The 19,167-nt window shown below is 40.2% G+C and overlaps 1 protein-coding gene across 3 annotated transcripts in view; it reads left to right on the top strand.

Annotated features, from left to right (window-relative positions):
- Window positions 1-1,258: 1,258 nt before the first annotated feature.
- The window catches only part of LOC113135560 (CASK interacting protein 2), a 57,543-nt gene continuing 39,634 nt past the window's right edge, over window positions 1,259-19,167 (top strand). For all 3 annotated transcript variants that reach the window (XM_026315685.1, XM_026315684.1, XM_026315687.1), the window contains exons 1-2: window positions 1,259-1,351; window positions 3,959-4,451. In XM_026315685.1, the coding sequence (XP_026171470.1) occupies window positions 4,358-4,451 (94 nt within the window). In that variant the 5' untranslated portion in view covers window positions 1,259-1,351; window positions 3,959-4,357. The remainder of the gene's footprint in view (window positions 1,352-3,958; window positions 4,452-19,167) is intronic.

Genomic DNA, 19,167 nt, shown 5'->3' with positions numbered 1-19,167 from the left:
ACTATTTATCTACATTTGTCACCTCTGTTTTTATTAATCATTTTATTGTTGTTGCTCATGGTGTACAGCACTTTGTGTCAGTTGTGGCTGTTCCTAAAGTGCTTTATAAATAAAGTATTATTATTATTTCCCATTTTTAGTGTCTAACGGTCAAGTTTATTTTCACAAGAAACAAATCTCAAATAAAAAACTACTGCAGGATTCAAAGAGTGGCACAGCACGCTCAGGCAACGCGTCAGTGAGTTTCAGTGATTTCCACACAGCAGACAGGGTTATAGTTCCAGGGTTAGCAATAAATAACACGAGCCGTCCACAGGATGAGCCCAGCTACATCACTGCTGGCAGGACAGGTTTAGCATGGCTAAAACAACCACACTGCGGGGACACGCAATATTTCTACTGTCTGTCAAGTTTATTATTAAACATTACACTTTCATGTCCCTCATTACCATACTCATACATTAGTATGGGACTCCACAGCAAGAGAGAATTTGAGTGTGATGATGGTTGATGCCAGATTCTACCCAGCAGATGTCGCCACCACACAACACCCTGTCTCCATTGTCTTCCTCAATGTCCTCCTCAGTGTCTTCAGGGGTCCTTTAAAGGGCTCTGGGGGTCCCATGCAGAGAAACGAGAGACACTTTAATTTTCTTTAATGCTGACTAAAAGCAGTTTGAATCGTGCATGAAACAACTATCTACAAGTGCCATTCCCACTGCCATCTCATAGACAGGTATACAACAAACCTTACATTTCAGTCTCTGGGATGAGTTCAGCTACAGAGAGCCCTAGTATGTGATTGATACTGAAAACGTCTAACCTTTGAGGCAACATGTAGACTTTAGTTGAAATAATTTGTTTCCCAATTTGTTACTACCAGTAAAGTCATATTACTGACTTTGGCATATACGGCTTTCATTTTATGATCATGTCAATATTATGTGTTTATATAGTGTGTAAACTAAACCTCTGAAAACTCTGTAAAGATAGTAGAGTTAAGAAGGACAATAGAATATTGAAGTTATTTCATTTGCCTTCAAAAGAAAAGCGTAAATTACATACATTAAGCGCTTTCAGTACTTTCAGAGGTAGATGCTCCGTATGTGCATTGCATTCACTGACTAGATGTATCAACCATGTAAAGAGACAGAAAATGTTGCCATTGTCTTTCGGTATTTTGTGACACGTGACTCAATTAAGCCTTACTTTGAAAGTGATTACCGGAAGTCTCTCATAGTTACGCTTTTTACTTGACGTTGGCTCTTTGGTCGCGTGCTGTCCGGCGGTCCGCCCTCAGAGACTCCACCGTGAGTTAGAGCTAACACCTGCCCTTCACTCTTCGCAACAGGTGAGAGCTGTCTTCTCTTTCCTGTTGAATTCACTCGGATACAGCTGACTGAAACGGCCTCACCGTACAGACAATACCGCCTTTCACATGGAAAGATGCGTGTTTTCGGACTTGCGTGACTAGGACTCGGAGCACCTTGACAGTTGGCTGAGGCTAAACGAACAGAGCAATTAGCTACGCGGCGATTAGCAGCTTACCAAGTTTAAGACTGTTTGTCTCTGCGTAGTTATACCCAATTGTATGTACAACAGACGGTATAACGCAATTATAATAACTATCAACGAACCATTTTTGTTTCGGTATGTAACTTACGGCATAGAGAGAATTACTTCACGGCACATTAAGTTATTTCAGCAAAATATCGACTCGTAACAACTGCCGTATTGTAGGCTCTGTTTATTTTGATGGAAGTAACGTGGATAACAAGTGACACAGAAAAGTTTGAGACGTTAATGAGGTATTACGGCATATTTGTGGATCTGATGTATCACGATTTTCTTATTTTTCTGGTGTCTTTAAACTTGTTATACTGAGTGTATGCAATTGGTGACAAACAATCTGGAATTAGTTAAATAACCAGAATATGGAATGGTGTTTGCTGTGAAATTGTGGGCATATTCCTGAAAAGTGTATGTTACTATGAAATTGAGCTTCAACACTTAAATAACATTTAAATCCCCCTTTTAAGAAGTGTATGCAATAATAATAATACATTGCGATGATTTCATATGGTTTTCATTTAACACTTTCTGTCATGTTATGGTCAATATTTCAAGATAGATTATGAGACTGAAGGATTTGTTAATCATTATTTTTTACTATGGGGTGTGTATTGAAGGAACTTATATATTTTTTTCCACTCAGGATTTCAGGATAAGAAAGTCACCCATAACCACCAAACCCCATTCAACTGCTGCCATAATCATTGACATTTAATCTACCAAGCCTGTTTTGGTCATCAGTGTTTACATTGTAACTCATGTCAGTAAAGAGCTGTGCAGTTGTTTACTGCTTGGCAAGGTGCTTGACTAGTTTTAGATCATGTGTCAGTGTAAAAACATGCATTGGCATCAGCTGCTGGGTTCCACTGTTGCACGATCCACTGGTCCATAGGAATAAATGAACTATCTGTCTGCCAGCCATAAATATGCTGTTAGAAAGATAGCCTACTCATATTTTTGACTTGCAAAGTGTGCTCTCGCCACGACACAGACTACTGGTAATTCAAACCAAAGAGAAACTGAAGCAGCGTATTCACTTTAATGGGTTTGTTGGGATGACAAAGAGAATAGTCTAATAATGGTTCTGAGAATTTCAAAACAAATTTAGATGACTTTAAAATCTTTGAACCTCTGGGTTATGCTCAGTTCCACTTAGATAGTAAGAGTTTCTACATAGTAACCAACATAATAAATGCTCGGAGACAAGATGGATAGTGCTCTGTTTGCACTCTTTCCTCCAAGACTGCTTCTTAAATTCACCAGGTCTCCTAATTGTAGTTTTGTTTTGACACAGAATGGTTTGCTGTTTTAATTGAAGGCTGTGTGTCTCACTGAAACAGCCAGTCATGCTGCACCAGTGGGAGAAATTACCACAAGGGGACTGTTTTTACCGCAGTTGGACAACATTTTGTGTTCTTTCAGTGTTGTTTTTTCACTTGCTGCCCCACAGTTTAACTGATTCTGAGGTCGTGGGCAGCTCTGTCTCACTCTTCTCTCTTGAAGAGTAATGCACAGAACTTTTTCCAGACATGTCCGCTGACAGAATGCCAGGCAGTGCTTGACTGAAAAGATGCTTCCTTAAATTTTGAGAGATATTATCGATGGTTGGAGGCCTTGCTCGTGCACGGGAAGAGTAACAGATTAACTGCACACTCCTGAGGAAGCAGGCTTCCTGGATCAGAGAAAACAAACAAATGTTGTCACATGCCTAATTCTGACCGGGCTCATGTATCACAGTCTGTTTTGTTGCTTTCCAATAAGGAACTTATAGGGCAATGAGCAATAGGCACAAGCAGTACTGTAAGGTTTAATAATAAAATGAAACAACGGTTGGCTACTTTTTCATGTGATACATGTTTGTAGTGTTTCTTTTTGTTTTGTAATGCCTTGGGATGTGGGACAAATTTCTGAAGAGCATCCTTGATAATAAAGTGGAATCAAATCAAATGTGGGGCCAGGCTGATTTGTCAGTGAGGACTTTTTCCTCTTACCCACTTGGATGTGTCACAGAAGGAAAAAGCACACATGCAAATAAAAATAAAAACAATAAAAAATCACTGCCCACTTATGTTTAATGTTTATTTAGCTGCTTGAATTTCAGGGTGCCTGGTTAAGGAATAAGTGGGTATAGATGATGGATGGATGGAAATTTCCTGGTGTTGTGGATGCTGGCTCACTGTCTGACTTTCATGGCTTAATAGGATGCTTGAAGAGAGCAGAGCCATTGTTAATGCCATTAGGAACACCTGTTTTGTTTTAGATATAGCCAATAAATGCCTAAAAACAAGAAGCCATTAAAAAACCTTTACCTGCTGTCTTTTCATTAAATGCATTTTTTCAGCAATCATAGACCTAAAGTGATTTATGTCTGTCTCATTCTTTCTAGCATGTCCTTTCTAATATAATGGCAGATTGGACTTCTGCTCCCTCCAGGATAACCAAGGCTGACCTGCTGGAAAATAAACCTATACCAGACCTGCTCTAAATCAAAATCCAACATCACTATCATCAGAGGTTATGGACCCAAACTCCCAAACTTGGAGGAGAAAGAGCTTGTGGATCAGTTTACACAGTTTACCTGAGCTCCATCTGTCTAGACTGTCTAGATGCTGGTAAACCATCTACTTGCAATGCCACCTCATGGCTGGGATTCAGCAGCTTCCTGTTAGCTTTCTGACAAGTGTTTGCTGAAACCATTTGCCTGGAGGAGAATTTAAAGGAGGAAAAAAGCAACCTTGGCTGTCAGCTGTGAACAGGTTTTGTGTCTGTGGCTTACACCATAATCATGGGGAAAGAACAGGAACTGCTGGTGGCAGTGAAGAGTGGTGATCTTCTACTAGCTCACAAGCTTCTCTCCAAAGTCAAGTGCAACAAAACCAGTGAGTATGGAGCGTATAGAAGCTGGGGAATAGTTTTGGTGTAATTTTTCTGCACTGTTGTTTTTTTTCTGTGCTCTGGGTCTGGGAATTGAATTATTTCCACTGTGAAACTGAACTTAGCTTGCCATCAGCAATGTAGTTGTTATTTCTTAACCAAATGCAGTTTCTTTTTAATAACCACAGGATCAGTTTCACAAACACACCCCCTCTAGCAGTCATGTCAGGGACAGTTTGAAACTAAGTAGATTCAGACTACAGCAGAACAGAAGCTAATCTCCTAAATACAGACCCCTGCAGCTTGTGCCTCTTACTCTGTGGGTTGTTAGTCAGTTCTCTATCTGCATATATTCTAGGTCAGGTGACAAGGAAACACTCCTTGCAGTAGCATTGTTGCAAATGACAGGGTGCTCCCACATCCATGCCTGGGGAAAGTTAAGGTCAAGCTGGGAAGTTGAAGCCTCTCTTTGTGGTGTTATCTGTGCTGGGCTTTCATCAGTATGGCTGACTGCTCAGTGACAAGCTCTGAGAACAAAACGGTGGCTGTCAGGAAAAAGCCTGTTACGCACTTTACACACTACACAGACGACAAGTGCTGTTTGGCAGCGAATATTAAAAGTGATATTGTCTGATTTTGTACCTCTGTGTACTTTGTTTTGTGAACAGCCAATAACTGCAAACTAGCTGAGAAATTGCATTTGGGGAAAGTACGGCAGCAATGTCCTAACATTTTAAACATCTGAAATACTGAAACAGTTGCAATTGAACTGGCAGTTGACATAAATATAGTGAAAGAACTTAAATGTTTAAAAACATAACTGTTTAGATAAAGTTTAAGCTTAAAGGAGTTGTCAGCAGGAGAATAGTTGATAAAGTGTTAGCTGAATTGCAAGTCCTAATATGAAATTGGGGCCAGTTCAAGTTTACAGTCTCATGCTGATTCATGCATTCATTTTCACTCTATACCATTTAGTCCAATTCTGGGTCACAGTGGGCTGGAACCAATACCAGCTAATATTGTGTGTGAGGCAGGGTACATTTAGAAATTATCCAACCATTTGTGAATTATTTTAGGGATAATTAAATTTTATTTTATTTGCTTCTGATTTATTTATTGATATTCATTATCTATACCTGCTTATTCCTATTTAGGGTCACAGGGATCTGCTGGAACCTATCCCAGTTGTCTTCGGGTAAAGTGCAGGTGTATACCCTGGGTAGGCTACCAGTCCATTGCAGTTTTTAAAAAAAATTACTTGCTAATCACTAATCAATTTATAATGCCATTGTCACAAAATCTGATTTTGTTTTATATATTTTAATTGTCATCAGGTTCTGCTGGATGGTTGAGTATGAATTCCTGATTGACATGATTGTTGGCCCAGCTATCAGGAGCCAACTCATGTGATGGGGGCAGGGTCAGTGCATGGGCCTACTACCTCCCAGCCAGATAAAGCTAGCTGGGAGGTAGTAGAAGAGACTTGAAGTGCCCCAAGGGGATTAGCGATAAGACTGATGTTGGCTGATGGACAGGAAGCTGAAATGGGAAGTTTCTTCCCCAATTAGCCATCTGCTGACATCAGAGTGGGTGCTCACTCAGTCCATTTAAGTTGACTTAACACATCTGCCATGTGGTTGCTTTGCTTTTTCAAGTTGACAAGTCAAGTGGGCGTGAAATACAATGGTTTGAATGAACACTGCAGTCTCTGTCCAGCTACTTGCATTATGTTACTTTTGTGTTGTGTTATGTTGGTTTTAGTGTGACAGTTTGACTTATAAAATTATCCTTCCCAAAATGTCCTCCTCTTTTGTCTAGGAGTTGACTAAAGTGGGTGTCACTTACCCCTTCGTGAATGGGGACCATTAGAGACTAAAATTTCTTCAAAGGCTGTCATGATTACAATGTATTTTGTTGCTACACATGTTTGCTTTCATCTTAACCCACAGCCTCACCCTATCTTCTGTCATGGTAAATACAAGGCCTCTGGGTAATTCTCAATGAACAGATAAACAAACAGCCAAGGCACAAAGGCAAAAGGTCATATTTGAACATCTATTGTGCCAGTCATTCAATCCAAATCTAATATGCTGATGACTCAGAGCTTCACAGGCCTGGATACTTTCATCAAACATACAGGTAACAAAAGCAAGTCATGCAAAGTAAGGGTGGCACTTTAAGGGGGTTCATAAATTTTGTTGTGATCACATCACTCCTGTTATTATCAGCCGAGTCCCAGGTGAAAGCCTGTCATGATGATGTTTTTGATATTGATCACCACCCATGATCGACCTTATAAAGCACAATTATTTTCAAACTGTCAGATGAACAAATTAAGCAGATTTGAAGGCTTGTTTTTCATTGAAAAAGGACTCTAAAAACCCCCACTTTTAACACCAGTGAAGTTCATTGCATCAGAGTGGGGGTATTCTTTATTTTTTTCTTTCAAAAACAAAAGTTCACACTACTTTTGTGATGTTTTCTTATTAATCATTAATGGCCTCCATCTCTATAATTTTCTCTCAACTCTTTTAGTAGTGTTTTGAGTCTGTAGTAGCATGGTTTTGGAGTTAGTCCATTAGCTAACCAGCTAGCTAGGTTAATCAGTCTTCTGCTTTATTAGGCAGATGGGTGACAGCCAAATACTATTTAAACAGCTTTTAAATGTACCTAGTCCTGTACACATGCATAGGAATGCACACATTAATCCTGACCCCTTTCCTCCTCTGACAGATGGGGTAGCCTATCGAGGATTGAGGAATTTAACAAAGAAATTAAAGGCTGGGGTTGCTGCAATAGGCATCATTTCACCTGGCATATCTAGAGTTTTATTACTTGCTCCGGGCTGCACATAGTTGCGTCTGGCACCCATCTTCATCAACTCCATTCGCTTACAAAACAAGCCATCAGTCAGGCAGTTGTGCAACTATAGCATTCAGAGTGTGAGGCATCATGTCACTGGGTTCTGCCCTGCCTCTACATGCCCTGCAACTGTATTTTTGTGTTTGGATTTGGCTGTGTGATAAGAAAAAAATCAACAAAAAAACACATCTGTAGGTGGAGTGCTCCGACTCTGGAATTTGGTGCTTGTACAGACACAGATACGGTGATTGTCTGACAAGGAGGTCTCATTGTGTGTATTTACATGAACTTGTGTATGTGTATGAAAAGAGCATGTCTCCCAAATAGGAATTAGGCTGTATGCAGTAATGAGAATCAGCAGGAGAGATTGCTGTTGTGGCTTTAATTTTCTGTGTTATCTTACTGTTTTGTTTTCTCTTTTTATACTTTTTTATACTTTCATTCTTTGCGTTGTTCTTTCCATCTCTTACCTGTTTTGAAGGAAAAATGAAATTGATGGCTGGTTCTTTCCGCTTGCTTTGTAGCTGATTGATAAGCTACTGTGCCTTAGAATAAGATACTTTTATTTGTAATGAGAAGTGTCTGTGTAATGGATTGTTGGGTGATATATAGGCTCAGATCAGTGTGTCTATATTAGAAAAACCTGTGACATGGGAAGAACGAGTGGAGTCAGATATCGTTTTACTGATGTATTCAGGTTGTTATTGCAACCTTTTGCAATTTGTTGTTCATCTGGCTTCCCCAGAAAACTGAGGGGTTTTTGAGATGGCATATACACTCATTGAGCACTTTATTGGATACTCCTGTACAACTGAATGCAATTCAATCCAACAGCCCTCCCATAACATTTGTTTTTATGAAACTCGTAATATTTCAGTTTTCAGTGAAACTTTAGGAAATGTATAAAAGCAATGAAATGTTTATTATTAAGGTGTTCCTAATATTGTAAGCCCCTCATGGATGTAAATATAAAAGACAGTGTGAGGAAAAACCCCAAGATACTTAAACTCTTCCCCCAGGCAGGATCTGTCTTCCAACCTGAAGAGCGCAAGCCACATTTTTCCAGTTGAAAACCATGGTCTTGGACTTGGAGGTGCTGATTCTCATCCCAGCTGTTTCACACTTGGTTGCAAACCGCCCCAGTATCCGTTCAAGGTCCTGGCTCGATTAAGCCAACAGAACAACATCATCTGCAAAAAGCAGAGATGGAATCCTGTGGTCCCCGAACTAGACTCCTTCCAGACCCTGGCTGCGCCTAGAAATTCTGTCCATAAAAATAATGAACAGAACTGGTGACAAAGGGCAGCCCTGTCGGAGTCCAATGTGTAGTGGGAACAGGTCTGACTTATTGCCAGCAATGTGAACCAAGTTCCTGCTCCGGTTGTACAAAGACCGGACAGTAGAGGGCCCCTGATCCCATACTCCCAGGGCACCTCAACAGAATGGTCGAATGCATCTTGTCATTGTGTACTGTCCACTTGTCTCTTGCCTCTTCAGTTTTTAACTGAATATCCAGACTTCCTATCTAATTTAGTGCTTAGTTCAGATAAAGTCATTATAGTGGGAGATTTTAACATTCATGTCGATGTTGAAAATAATAGCTTCATGGTACGTTTCACATATTCATACCTTAAAGCAGGCATCACGAAGGCTGGAAAGGAAGTGGCGTTCCACAAATTTAGAAAAATTTTATCTAGCCTGGAAAAACAGTCTATTAACATATAAAAAGCTCTCTGTAAAGTCAGAACTGCATATTATTTATCACTAATAGAGGAAAATAAGAACAATCAGCACTGTAGCCAGGCTGACAAAAAGTCTCAGCTCTGTTGAGCCCAGTGTTCCCTTAGCTCTCAGCAGTGATGACTTTGAGTTTCTTTACTATTAGAGATAAAATTCATCAGATGCTTCCTGCTGCCATAAATGAATCTTCTACTACAGTAGCTCTTGAATCATCTGTAAGACCTCAGTTATGTTTAGACTGCTTCTCTCCCATAGATCTCTCTGAATTCACGTCAGTAGTTGCTTCATCAAAATCATCGTGTCTCTTAGACCCCATCCCGACTAGACTGCTTAAAGGCACCCTGCCATTACTTAACTTATCTTTATTAGACTTGGTAAATTTATCTCTAGTATCAGGGTATGTACCACAGGCTTTTAAGACTGCAATAATCAAACCCTTACTCAAAAAGCCTAGTCTTGATCCAGGAGTCTTGGCTAATTATAGACCAATATCCAACCTGCCATTTATTTCTAAAATCCTTAAAAAAAAACAGTTGCTAAGCAGCTATCAGACCACTTACACAGAAATTAACTGTTTGAAGATTTTCAGTTAGGATTTAGAGCACATCATAGTACAGAAACAGCACTGTTAAAAGTCACCAATGATCTTCTTTTAGTCTCACATAATGGACTCGTTTCTATACTTGTCCTCCTAGACCTTAGTGCTGCATTTGACGCTATTGACCACAACATCTTATTACAGAGACTGGAGCATGTGATTGGTATCAGAGGAACAGCATTAAAATGGTTCCAATCCTATTTATTGAACAGATTCCAGTTTGTTCATGTCCACGATGAACCTTACACACGCACAAAAGTAAGTTATGGAGTTCCACAGGGTTCTGTGCTTGGACCCATTCTGTTCATCTTGTACATGCTTCCTTTAGGCAATGTTATTAGGAAGCACTCTATTAATTACCACTGCTATGCAGATGACACTCAGCTGTACCCATCTATGAAACCTGATAACACAAACCAGTTAACCAGACTTCAAGCGTTTCTAACGTAAAGGCTTGGATGACCAGTAACTTTCTACTTTTAAATTCAGAGAAAACAGAAGTTATTGTATTTGGGCCTAAAAACCTAAATTATAGCTACTTTAGATGCATAGCCCTGGCCTCCAGCACTACTGTGAAAAACCTTGGAGTTATTTTTGACCAGGACATGTCCTTTAACTCACACATAAAACAAATCTCTAGAACTGCCTTCTTTCACTTGTGCAACATTGCCAAAATTAGGAACATCCTGTCTCAAAATGATGCAGAAAAACTAGTCCATGCATTTGTTACCTCAAGGCTAGATTACTGTAACTCATTACTATCTGGATACCCCAGTATCTCCATTAAAAGCCTCCAGTTAATCCAGAATGCCGCAGCCAGAGTCCTGACAGGAACTAGCAAGAGAGATCATATTTCTCCTATATTAGCTTCTCTTCATTGGCTCCCTGTAAAATCCAGAATAGAATTTAAAATCCTTCTTCTCACATACAAATCCCTTCATGATCAAGCTCCTTCATACCTTAAAGACCTCATAGTACCATATTATCCCAATAGACCACTTCACTCTCAGAGTGCAGGTCTACTTGTGGTTCCCAGAGTTTCCAAAAGTAGAATGGGAGGCAGAGTCTTTAGCTATCAAGCTCCTCTCCTGTGGAACCAGCTCCCAGCCTGGGTTCAGGAGGCAGACACTCTCTGTACTTTTAGGGCTAGACTTAAAACCTTCCTCTGTGACAAAGCGTATTGTTAGGGCTGGCTTCAGGTAACCCTGAACCATCCCTTAGTTATGCTACTATAGGCCTAGACTGCCCGAGGACCATTGGTGCACTGAGCTCCCCTATCCTTACCCTCCCCTCCCTTCTCTTCCCCTCTCCTCCCTCCTCACATGTATATTCCACTATTGAATGTCACTAACTTTTTGCTCTCTCCCCTAGTTTGTGCTCTCTCCCTCCCTCTCTCGCTCTCTCTCTCTCTCTGTACCTTCTGCAGGTGTCCCTGGTCCTAGAGCTGTATATCGCTGATGTGCAGTTACTGGCCCCACCAACTTGCAGTGTCTATTTGTTGTTTATTGTTGCTGTTCTTTTCTCTCTGCTCTATCCACTCACCCCAACCGGTCGAGGCAGATGGCCGCCCAAACTGAGCCCGGTTCTGCTGGAGGTTTTTTTTTTCTTTAAAGGGAGTTTTTTCTCTCCACTGTCGCCAAGTGCTTGCTCATAAGGGATTTGTTGTTTTTTTTTGTGAGGTGCCTTGAGATGATTGTATTGTGATTTGGCGCTATACAAATAAAATTGAATTGAATTGAATCGAATTCTCCAAGTCCACAAAGCACATGTGAACTCGTTGAGCAAACTCCCATGAACCCTCAAGCACTCTGGACTGGGTATAGAACTGGCCCAGAATTCCATGACCAGGATGAAACCTGAATTGTTCGTCCTGGATCCGGGAATCGACTATCGGCCGAATTCTCCTCTCCACTACCCTGGCATAGACTTTCCCAGGGAGGCTGATTGAAACACAACCTCTGGTCCCCAGTCTTAAAAAGACGGACCACTACCCTGGTCTGCCTGTTCAGAGGTACTGTTCCTGACTGCTGTGCAATTTTGCAGAGGCGTGTCGGCCAAGACAGCCCAACAACCCCCAGAGACTTAAGATACTCAGGGTGGATCTCATCCTCCAGGCTCGATAGGACTTCTTCAGCTTGACAGCATTGCTTACTTCTGGTGTCCACTACCGGGTTCAAGGGTTGCCACTAAGACAGGCACCTTATGACCTGAAACTGGAGGTGGGAGTTGAAGACCTCTCTGACAGAGGTTTCGGTTAAACGTTCCCAACATACCTGCACAACTCGTTTAGGTCTGCCAAGTCTTTCCAGCTTCCTCCTCCACCAGCGGATCCTACTCACCACCAGGTGGTGATCAGTTGACAGATCAGTTGACAGGTCAGCCCCTGACAGGTCAGATGACACAACCACAGAGTTGATCATCGACCCCTGGCCTAGGGTGTCCTGATGCCACGTGCACTGATGGTGACCCTTGTGCTTGAACATGGTATTTGTTATGGACAACTTGTGACTAGCACAGAAGTCCAACAACAGAACACCACTTGGGTTCAGATCAGGGAGGCTGTTCCTCCCAATTACGCCCTTTCAGGTTTCACTGTCATTGCCCACGTAAGCGTTAACATCCCCCAGTAGAATGACAGCGTCCCCAATCAGAGCACCTTCCAGCACCCCTTCCAGGGACAAGAAGACACGGGTACTCTTAGGCCGAAAAAACAGTAAGAGGCCTATCCCCCGTCCCAAGGCTCAGGGAAGCGACCCTCTCATTCACCGGGGAAAACTCAAACACATGGCGGCTGAGCTGAGGAGCTATAAGCAGACCCACACCAGCCTGCCGCCTGTCATCGTAGGCAACTCCAGAGTACAAGAGACTCCAGCCCCACTCAAGGAGTTGTGTTTCTAGTCGGTACCACTCCTGGTTCTTTGCATACGACACACGACCACATCATTATTTGTTTTATTTCTTGTTTATACCTGTTACTTACTGTACTTACTTACTGATAATCAGATGACCTTTTATGACCAATTAATGCGGAAGACCAGACCATTCTAAAGGATTCACTGATTTTTTTTTTTTTTTTTTTTTTTTCTCTTGCCGCTGATATTTGTGTATCTGACAGGTGTTGAATCAAGGTGCCTGTGCAGTTCTGGTCACATTTAAAGGCATGCTCCACTGTTTGTACACATGATGCTCAGTTTTATTGTCATGGGGTACACTCATGGACTACTGGCAGTGTATCCCCTACCATTCCTTTGACTGGTTGGGCTGCAACTTTTGCTCCTCATTCAATAGGTATGGCTCTGCTCTGCTGTTCATACTGAGGGTGTGGCTTATCCATGCTTCACACACACACTGTGCAAATTACTGGCCAATAAGCTTGGTTCAGAAGGACTACATTATTAAAAAGTAGTTCATTGTAACTTAATGAGCAAGGCAAACTCCCTACTGGTGGTTAATCCAATTGCAATTTCTTTTTGATTGCAAGTCTTAAACTATCTCAGACAATAAATAAACAGTTTGGTCTGTACTAAGACATATTGAAGTTCAATATGCAGCCAGAGAGAAAATGGCATCATCCTTTGGGGTATATATTGTGTTAAGAATATTGGATATTGTTGGTCAAGTTATTTCTGCTGTAGGCTGTAGGGTTTGGTGTTTGACGAGACTAAGTACATGAGCAAGTAGTAGCTGTTCCCCTTGTCCTAAACGTTTCGGCCATCTATTCAACCAAATTTCCAGATTGTATAGGTTCAAAAGGGTATTGATCATTGCCTCTTAGTCTAAATTAGTGATGTAATGACTTTTCCATCCACATGGGAGTTTGTGACCTCATGCTGGAGTTTCTCATAATCCAATCACATTAAAGTTAACTAGCAGGAAGAGAGAGTGAGCATAGTGACCGGTGTGAAATTGATTTTTATGTTCCCTTTAACCTAAAAATGTAATCTGAAGTGGCTTCACGGATTTGCTATTATCACTATATTAAAATGACAATGAATATTTTGGATCTTTGCACTTTGTTAAAGATAGTTATGGATTTGAGTGGAGCATTGTTTCTCCCTGTAAGTATGCTCAAACGTGACTGCATGTGTCTAGCTCATTGTGCGTTTCAGGAGGACAGTCACTTGTTAAAACAGGTAAAAAGGCATATAAAACATATAAATAGTATATCATATACCTATAGGCCCAACCCTACGTATATGATAAATATCAATAGGTGACCTTTATTTTATATTATTGTACTTTTTTACAAAGCAGTCTGACAGAGCCTCATGTCTAATGGTTGTAGACAAAGTACATGGAAATAAAGGAGGGGCTCTGCTACAAATTGTGTAAGTAAACAGTTGGTTTGAATGGTATATAAAGTATTGTGCCCCCTAGATGCATGGTTGAAACATGTTATGTAATGAAACCTGATTAAACCTGCAGATGTGTTTAAACTTATTCTAATATCCTTTCTTTTAGAAGAAGAAACTATACAGATGTAGCATTGTTGGTTCACAGATGCATAGACAATGCAACACACCACTATCATTTGTTTCATTTCCACACTGGCTCATTGTCATTGAATATTGAGTGTGTCTGACCCACTTGCCAGCAGCACCACATCAGATTATGCTCTACATTTTTAACATTGGAGCAGTTACTGGAAAATACAGCACTGTGCAAACGTTTTAGGTAGAAAAAATATGCAGGGGATACTTCTAATTTAAATTATATAACTGGTTTTTATTCGGTTTCAATTCAGTTCATATAATCTACAAGAAAGGGAACAAAACCTAAATCTGTTCAGTATTTGCAGTGTTTCTCCTTTGAACTTAATCCAGCAGCATTTCACTTTGACTGGACCTGGACACAGTTTCTCCTGGTACTTTGCAGCACCTTGGAGAAGCTGCTGCAGTTCTATAGATTTAGGCTGTCCCACTGTCTGCTGTCTCTTCATGTAATCCCAGACTGACTCCACACTGCTGGGATCCAGGCTCTGTGGGGGTCAGACCATCTGCTGCAGGACTTTTGTCTTCTTGTTTTTCTTTTTTTGTCTCTGCAGGCAGTTGTACAGGGCTCCATTCTACCAGCTGATTATACCTGACAATAAGATGCCTTTCCAAAGCATATCTGACAACATATTCAACTTTAACCAAAGTCAGCTTCAAGTGATACAATTATGCAGTAATTTGTGACTGTTCTAAAAAAAAAATTGGAAAGAGCTGGAGCCATTGGGAAAACTTTTACATTTTTAATAGTAATGTAGGCAGCAGCCATGGACAGCCACGTGCATGATAAGGTCAACACAGGGCAGTCTAGTCTGGTGGTTGTAGGGATTTGATCGAAAGGAGTTTTTTGTAAAGCATCATGCAGCCCCTAGAGCACCTGCGAATTTCTGGGGTTTACTGTACACATCTATCAGTTCTTTGATCAATATACACTGACTGATATTCCTGATACAATCAAATGACACTTTCAGTCTTCAGTTTAAATGCATCAGTTTTGAGTGTTTCTGATCTACTAGAAGGAGATTACTTATTAAGTTGCCAGACATCTGCTCCGTGTTTGGTTTTCTCTGGTTGACAGAATCATGAAACAGTTGGAAAGTGACAGTGTTAGGGTGTTGTGGCAGAAATGTATATGTTTCTAACACATGCGAAATTTCTGAAGAAACTCTCTGCAGTCGAGTTGCATTGTACATGATGTAGACACCAGGCAAAATGGAAGAATAAAAAGTGAATAGAATTATAAAAAAGGTTATATCTGGTTTTACTTGATTGATTTTGTCTCTTTTTAAACTAGCCTTTGACACACTGCCGACATTAGCTATGTTATAGGAATGCAGTGCTGTAGTTTTAAACACTGTTGTGGCAAAAAAAACAAAAAACTGAATTGCTTTCTTATATTCAGTCCTCAGGCCTTGACATTTGTAGGCATTAAACTGAGGACCCTGCAATATAGACAAACACATTCATTTTAAGGGAGCATTGTGGCAGGCTTTAAAAACCAAGGCCATTCCTGTCATTTACTCAGTTCTTGTATCCGGCCTTTAAAATATCTGCTCACCATCTTCGACAGGAACAGCGCTGGTTTTATTAGTTTGCTGTGTTTTTGCTCCTGAAACTTGCAGATACACTGGTAACACATTCTGTGCTAGAAGTCTCACCACCTTAATGAGTTATGTTTTGAAACACTTTGTTTCAGAAGCTGTGGTAGGAAAGTGCCAGTCGACATTCCGTAAGGTTCTGTTAGGTAGTGTTAAACATGTTGCTGTAGATCTGGTTATGATAAACAAAATAATATGAAATATGTCCATTACCAATCATATTTTTGGAGCCTTATTAGGAATTCTGTGGGACAGCTGGAGTGAAGCCAACTCCCCACTCTGCCATGGTGGTTTGGTTTGAGGGACTGTGTTTACCCTCTCAGTAATCAGTGCAGTTAGATGGATGTGTTCCTGAGATAAGTGTTTCCCTTGATGAATTCCATACCTGACTACAAGCCATTTATTGCCAGAGACACATGATGACCTTAAATTACCCCTTGTTTTCGTTCCCCTGTATTTTGGTCGCGCCCCAGGCTGCTGGGGTTTAGCTGTTTATGAGCTGATTTGTGCTCTTTGTGGTGCAGGGGTTTGTCCCAACAAACAACTCCTGAATCAAGTGGTTTGAATTCCCTGTGGTAAAATTGCAAACCCTCTCCAGACATAGAGGGTACACCATAACAAAATTCCAAAGAGTGAAACCTTGAAGTAACCCCTGTTATTTCTCATCTTTTTATTCCTTATTCTAAAACACTGACATAGACAAGCAAGCCTTGCCACTTTCATCATTGTTTAAAAATGGCTTGTGTTTCTTAGGTGATGTGTGACCTCAAAATGCTGCAAGGTAAGATGCTGTAAGCAGGCTTTCAGACATGCTCACAGTAAAAGAAAAGGGCTGATGTCAGAAAGCAGCACTCGGCAAAAGTAGACAAGATTTACCATCACTACATGTGAGAGAAGCATTTTGTTGTGAGATGAATTAAGCCACACTTTTATGTTAAAATATTTTAACAGTGTATCAAATGACTGTAATGTAAAAGTTTTGTATGTGTCATAGTGACAGAACCACAGATAATTATTACCCAACCCCTCCTCAGACTGGAGTGTTGGAGTGTTTGAGTGTTTTGAGCTCATTGATTTTGTTTTGTGGCCTGCAACTGTACTGTTTTGTTTCAGTCTCACAGCTCTCATCAATCCTGTTTTGAATCAAGCAGTGAAAAAGCTCTGACAAACCCACTGTAAATTTCTCCAAGTAACTCCAAATAATGGCTAATGCTGCTCTTGTGTCTTATGGATGTGTTAACATAGTCTGCTAACACACGAGCCAAACCTTATCAGGTATAATTTGTCAGATGTTGATAATGGTAAACTAAATGTTAGAGTCAATCATAGTTTGCCATCTTTCTATGTGACATGTATAGCTAATTGACATTCTAGTCTTTTAGACGGGCAGATGTCTCAGTCGTATTCCTCTGTGACCGTAGGTCCACTGGTATGGGTTTTTCTATGGCCAATGCAAATACCGGTCTTTAGAAATCAGGGCAGCCGATGGCCAATATATGATGTCAGTTTTCTTTTTGGTTGGTATGTTGGGCCGATCTTCTATTACTGAGTATTTGCAATTTTTGTCTCACAGTCAGGGGCGATTCTACGATCAGACCTTAAAGGGTGTTCAGCTCCTAAGAAGAATGTGACGGTACTTCATATCCAATGCTCTTTCTGTTGACTTCATCCTGCTCTCTCCCTTCCTCTCCCTCTTTGTGCTGTCAACCAAATAGCAAACTTAACATCAGATCACAAAATCGATAATCTAATAAGAGGTATTGATTGATCCATATCCATTTATAACATTTTTCTAATTGCATATTCGGTTGCTATATGACTTAGTAATGGTTTTCTAATTAGCCAAATAGTCCTGTTGATATGTGCCACATGGAGCTAATTTGTTTAATTTCAACATAAAACTGAATTTTCTTTCATTTGATAATGAACAATTATTGCAATCCTGTATAATACTGTGCGTTAGTGCTATTTCATTTCTACTTAAACAAAAATAATAATGTGCATCATTTAGCTCATTACCCGGCATGTTTTGGACTTGCTAAGTAGGCTAACGTTGTTATAGTCGCAGCATGGAAGTGTACTGAGACACTTTATGAGCCACGGTACTAACAACCAGTTTAACCCAATGTTCACAGTCAGAGAAGTCAGCAACTGTATTTGGTAACATTAACTATTCTACTTGCTTGTGCTTTTAATCTCCATCATGAAATCTGCCCTGCCTAATTCTTCTTCTGCATTGCTTTTACATGCCTACTTCTATGTTGTTTTTACTGTATGGGCCCGCTTTCTCTTCTACATTGCTTTTACATGCGTGGGGAAATACCAGTGTTAAAGGTGCATGCTGCCTCCTCTTACTCTACCAGAGTGAGTAAAATCATTATTATATAAAGAGCATCCATTCATTATCTAAACCTGCTAATTCCTTGAAGCCATTTGAACCTGGAATTGTTCCCTATCTCAGGGTACAAGACAAGTTTGCAGAATTAACACATTTACAAAATGTAACATTAGTTATTAATAGGCCTTATGATTATTTGTCATTATTATTGTCTTTAGTGGCCTTAGACACAATTTAGGAGTTCTTGAGCACTCCTGAAAAAGGTATGAAATGTTATATGTAACTAATTAAATATATATGACTTTGAAAAATAAGAATTTAAGCCTTGCTGTTAACTCCCATTATGTTCTTCTTTTCATTCTTACTAAACTCAGTTAACCTCCACTTGGCCACATCCAATGGCAGCAAGGCAATTTGACACAACTGCCTGTTATTGGCTTAATATACTCAGCCATCAGCCAATGCCAATTATGGTAAAAATGGCCAAAATCATCCTGAATAATCAGTCGACCTCCATTTGTGACATATTAAATGGGATGAAATGAGAAATTATTGCGCTTGATGCAAATTTTTGTTGCAGACTCACTTTTTACTGGGACAGTATTTGACTAATATTGTTTAATTTGATTCCAGCACTGTTATACACTTACTGTATTTATTGCCAGCATGTAAAAAGTGTTCCTTTACATCGTATTGCCAGTGTGATTTTTATTTTTCACCTTATTTTTATGCATTTTCCTTCCAGTGTTTTACATGCATACGCCATGATCAAAGGCATTTTAAAATGAATTTTTCAGCTATGCAAGCCGAAACTGCAGACTACCAGGTGCTGTCTCACTGAAGGAGACAAACATGAGGAAGCCAGAATATTTTTTGTCTACAATTTTTTGTTTACATTTTCAGCTTTCCTCCTTTCCTTGAGTCTTCCCCTGAATATCTTCAGAGCTGTTTGCACACTCATCTGATCTATCAGCAAGTGTTTTAAATATTTTTGTGTTTATGCACCTGACACACAAAAATCATCATCAGAATCAAGAGATTCATCTCTCCCTCTTCCCAACTTCTCCTCCTCTTCTCTTTATTCTTTCTCTTGAG

Source organism: Mastacembelus armatus, chromosome 19 (genome assembly GCF_900324485.2).
Source record: "Mastacembelus armatus chromosome 19, fMasArm1.2, whole genome shotgun sequence".
NCBI lineage: Eukaryota > Metazoa > Chordata > Actinopteri > Synbranchiformes > Mastacembelidae > Mastacembelus > Mastacembelus armatus.
This window is presented reverse-complemented; position numbering and strand designations above follow the sequence as displayed.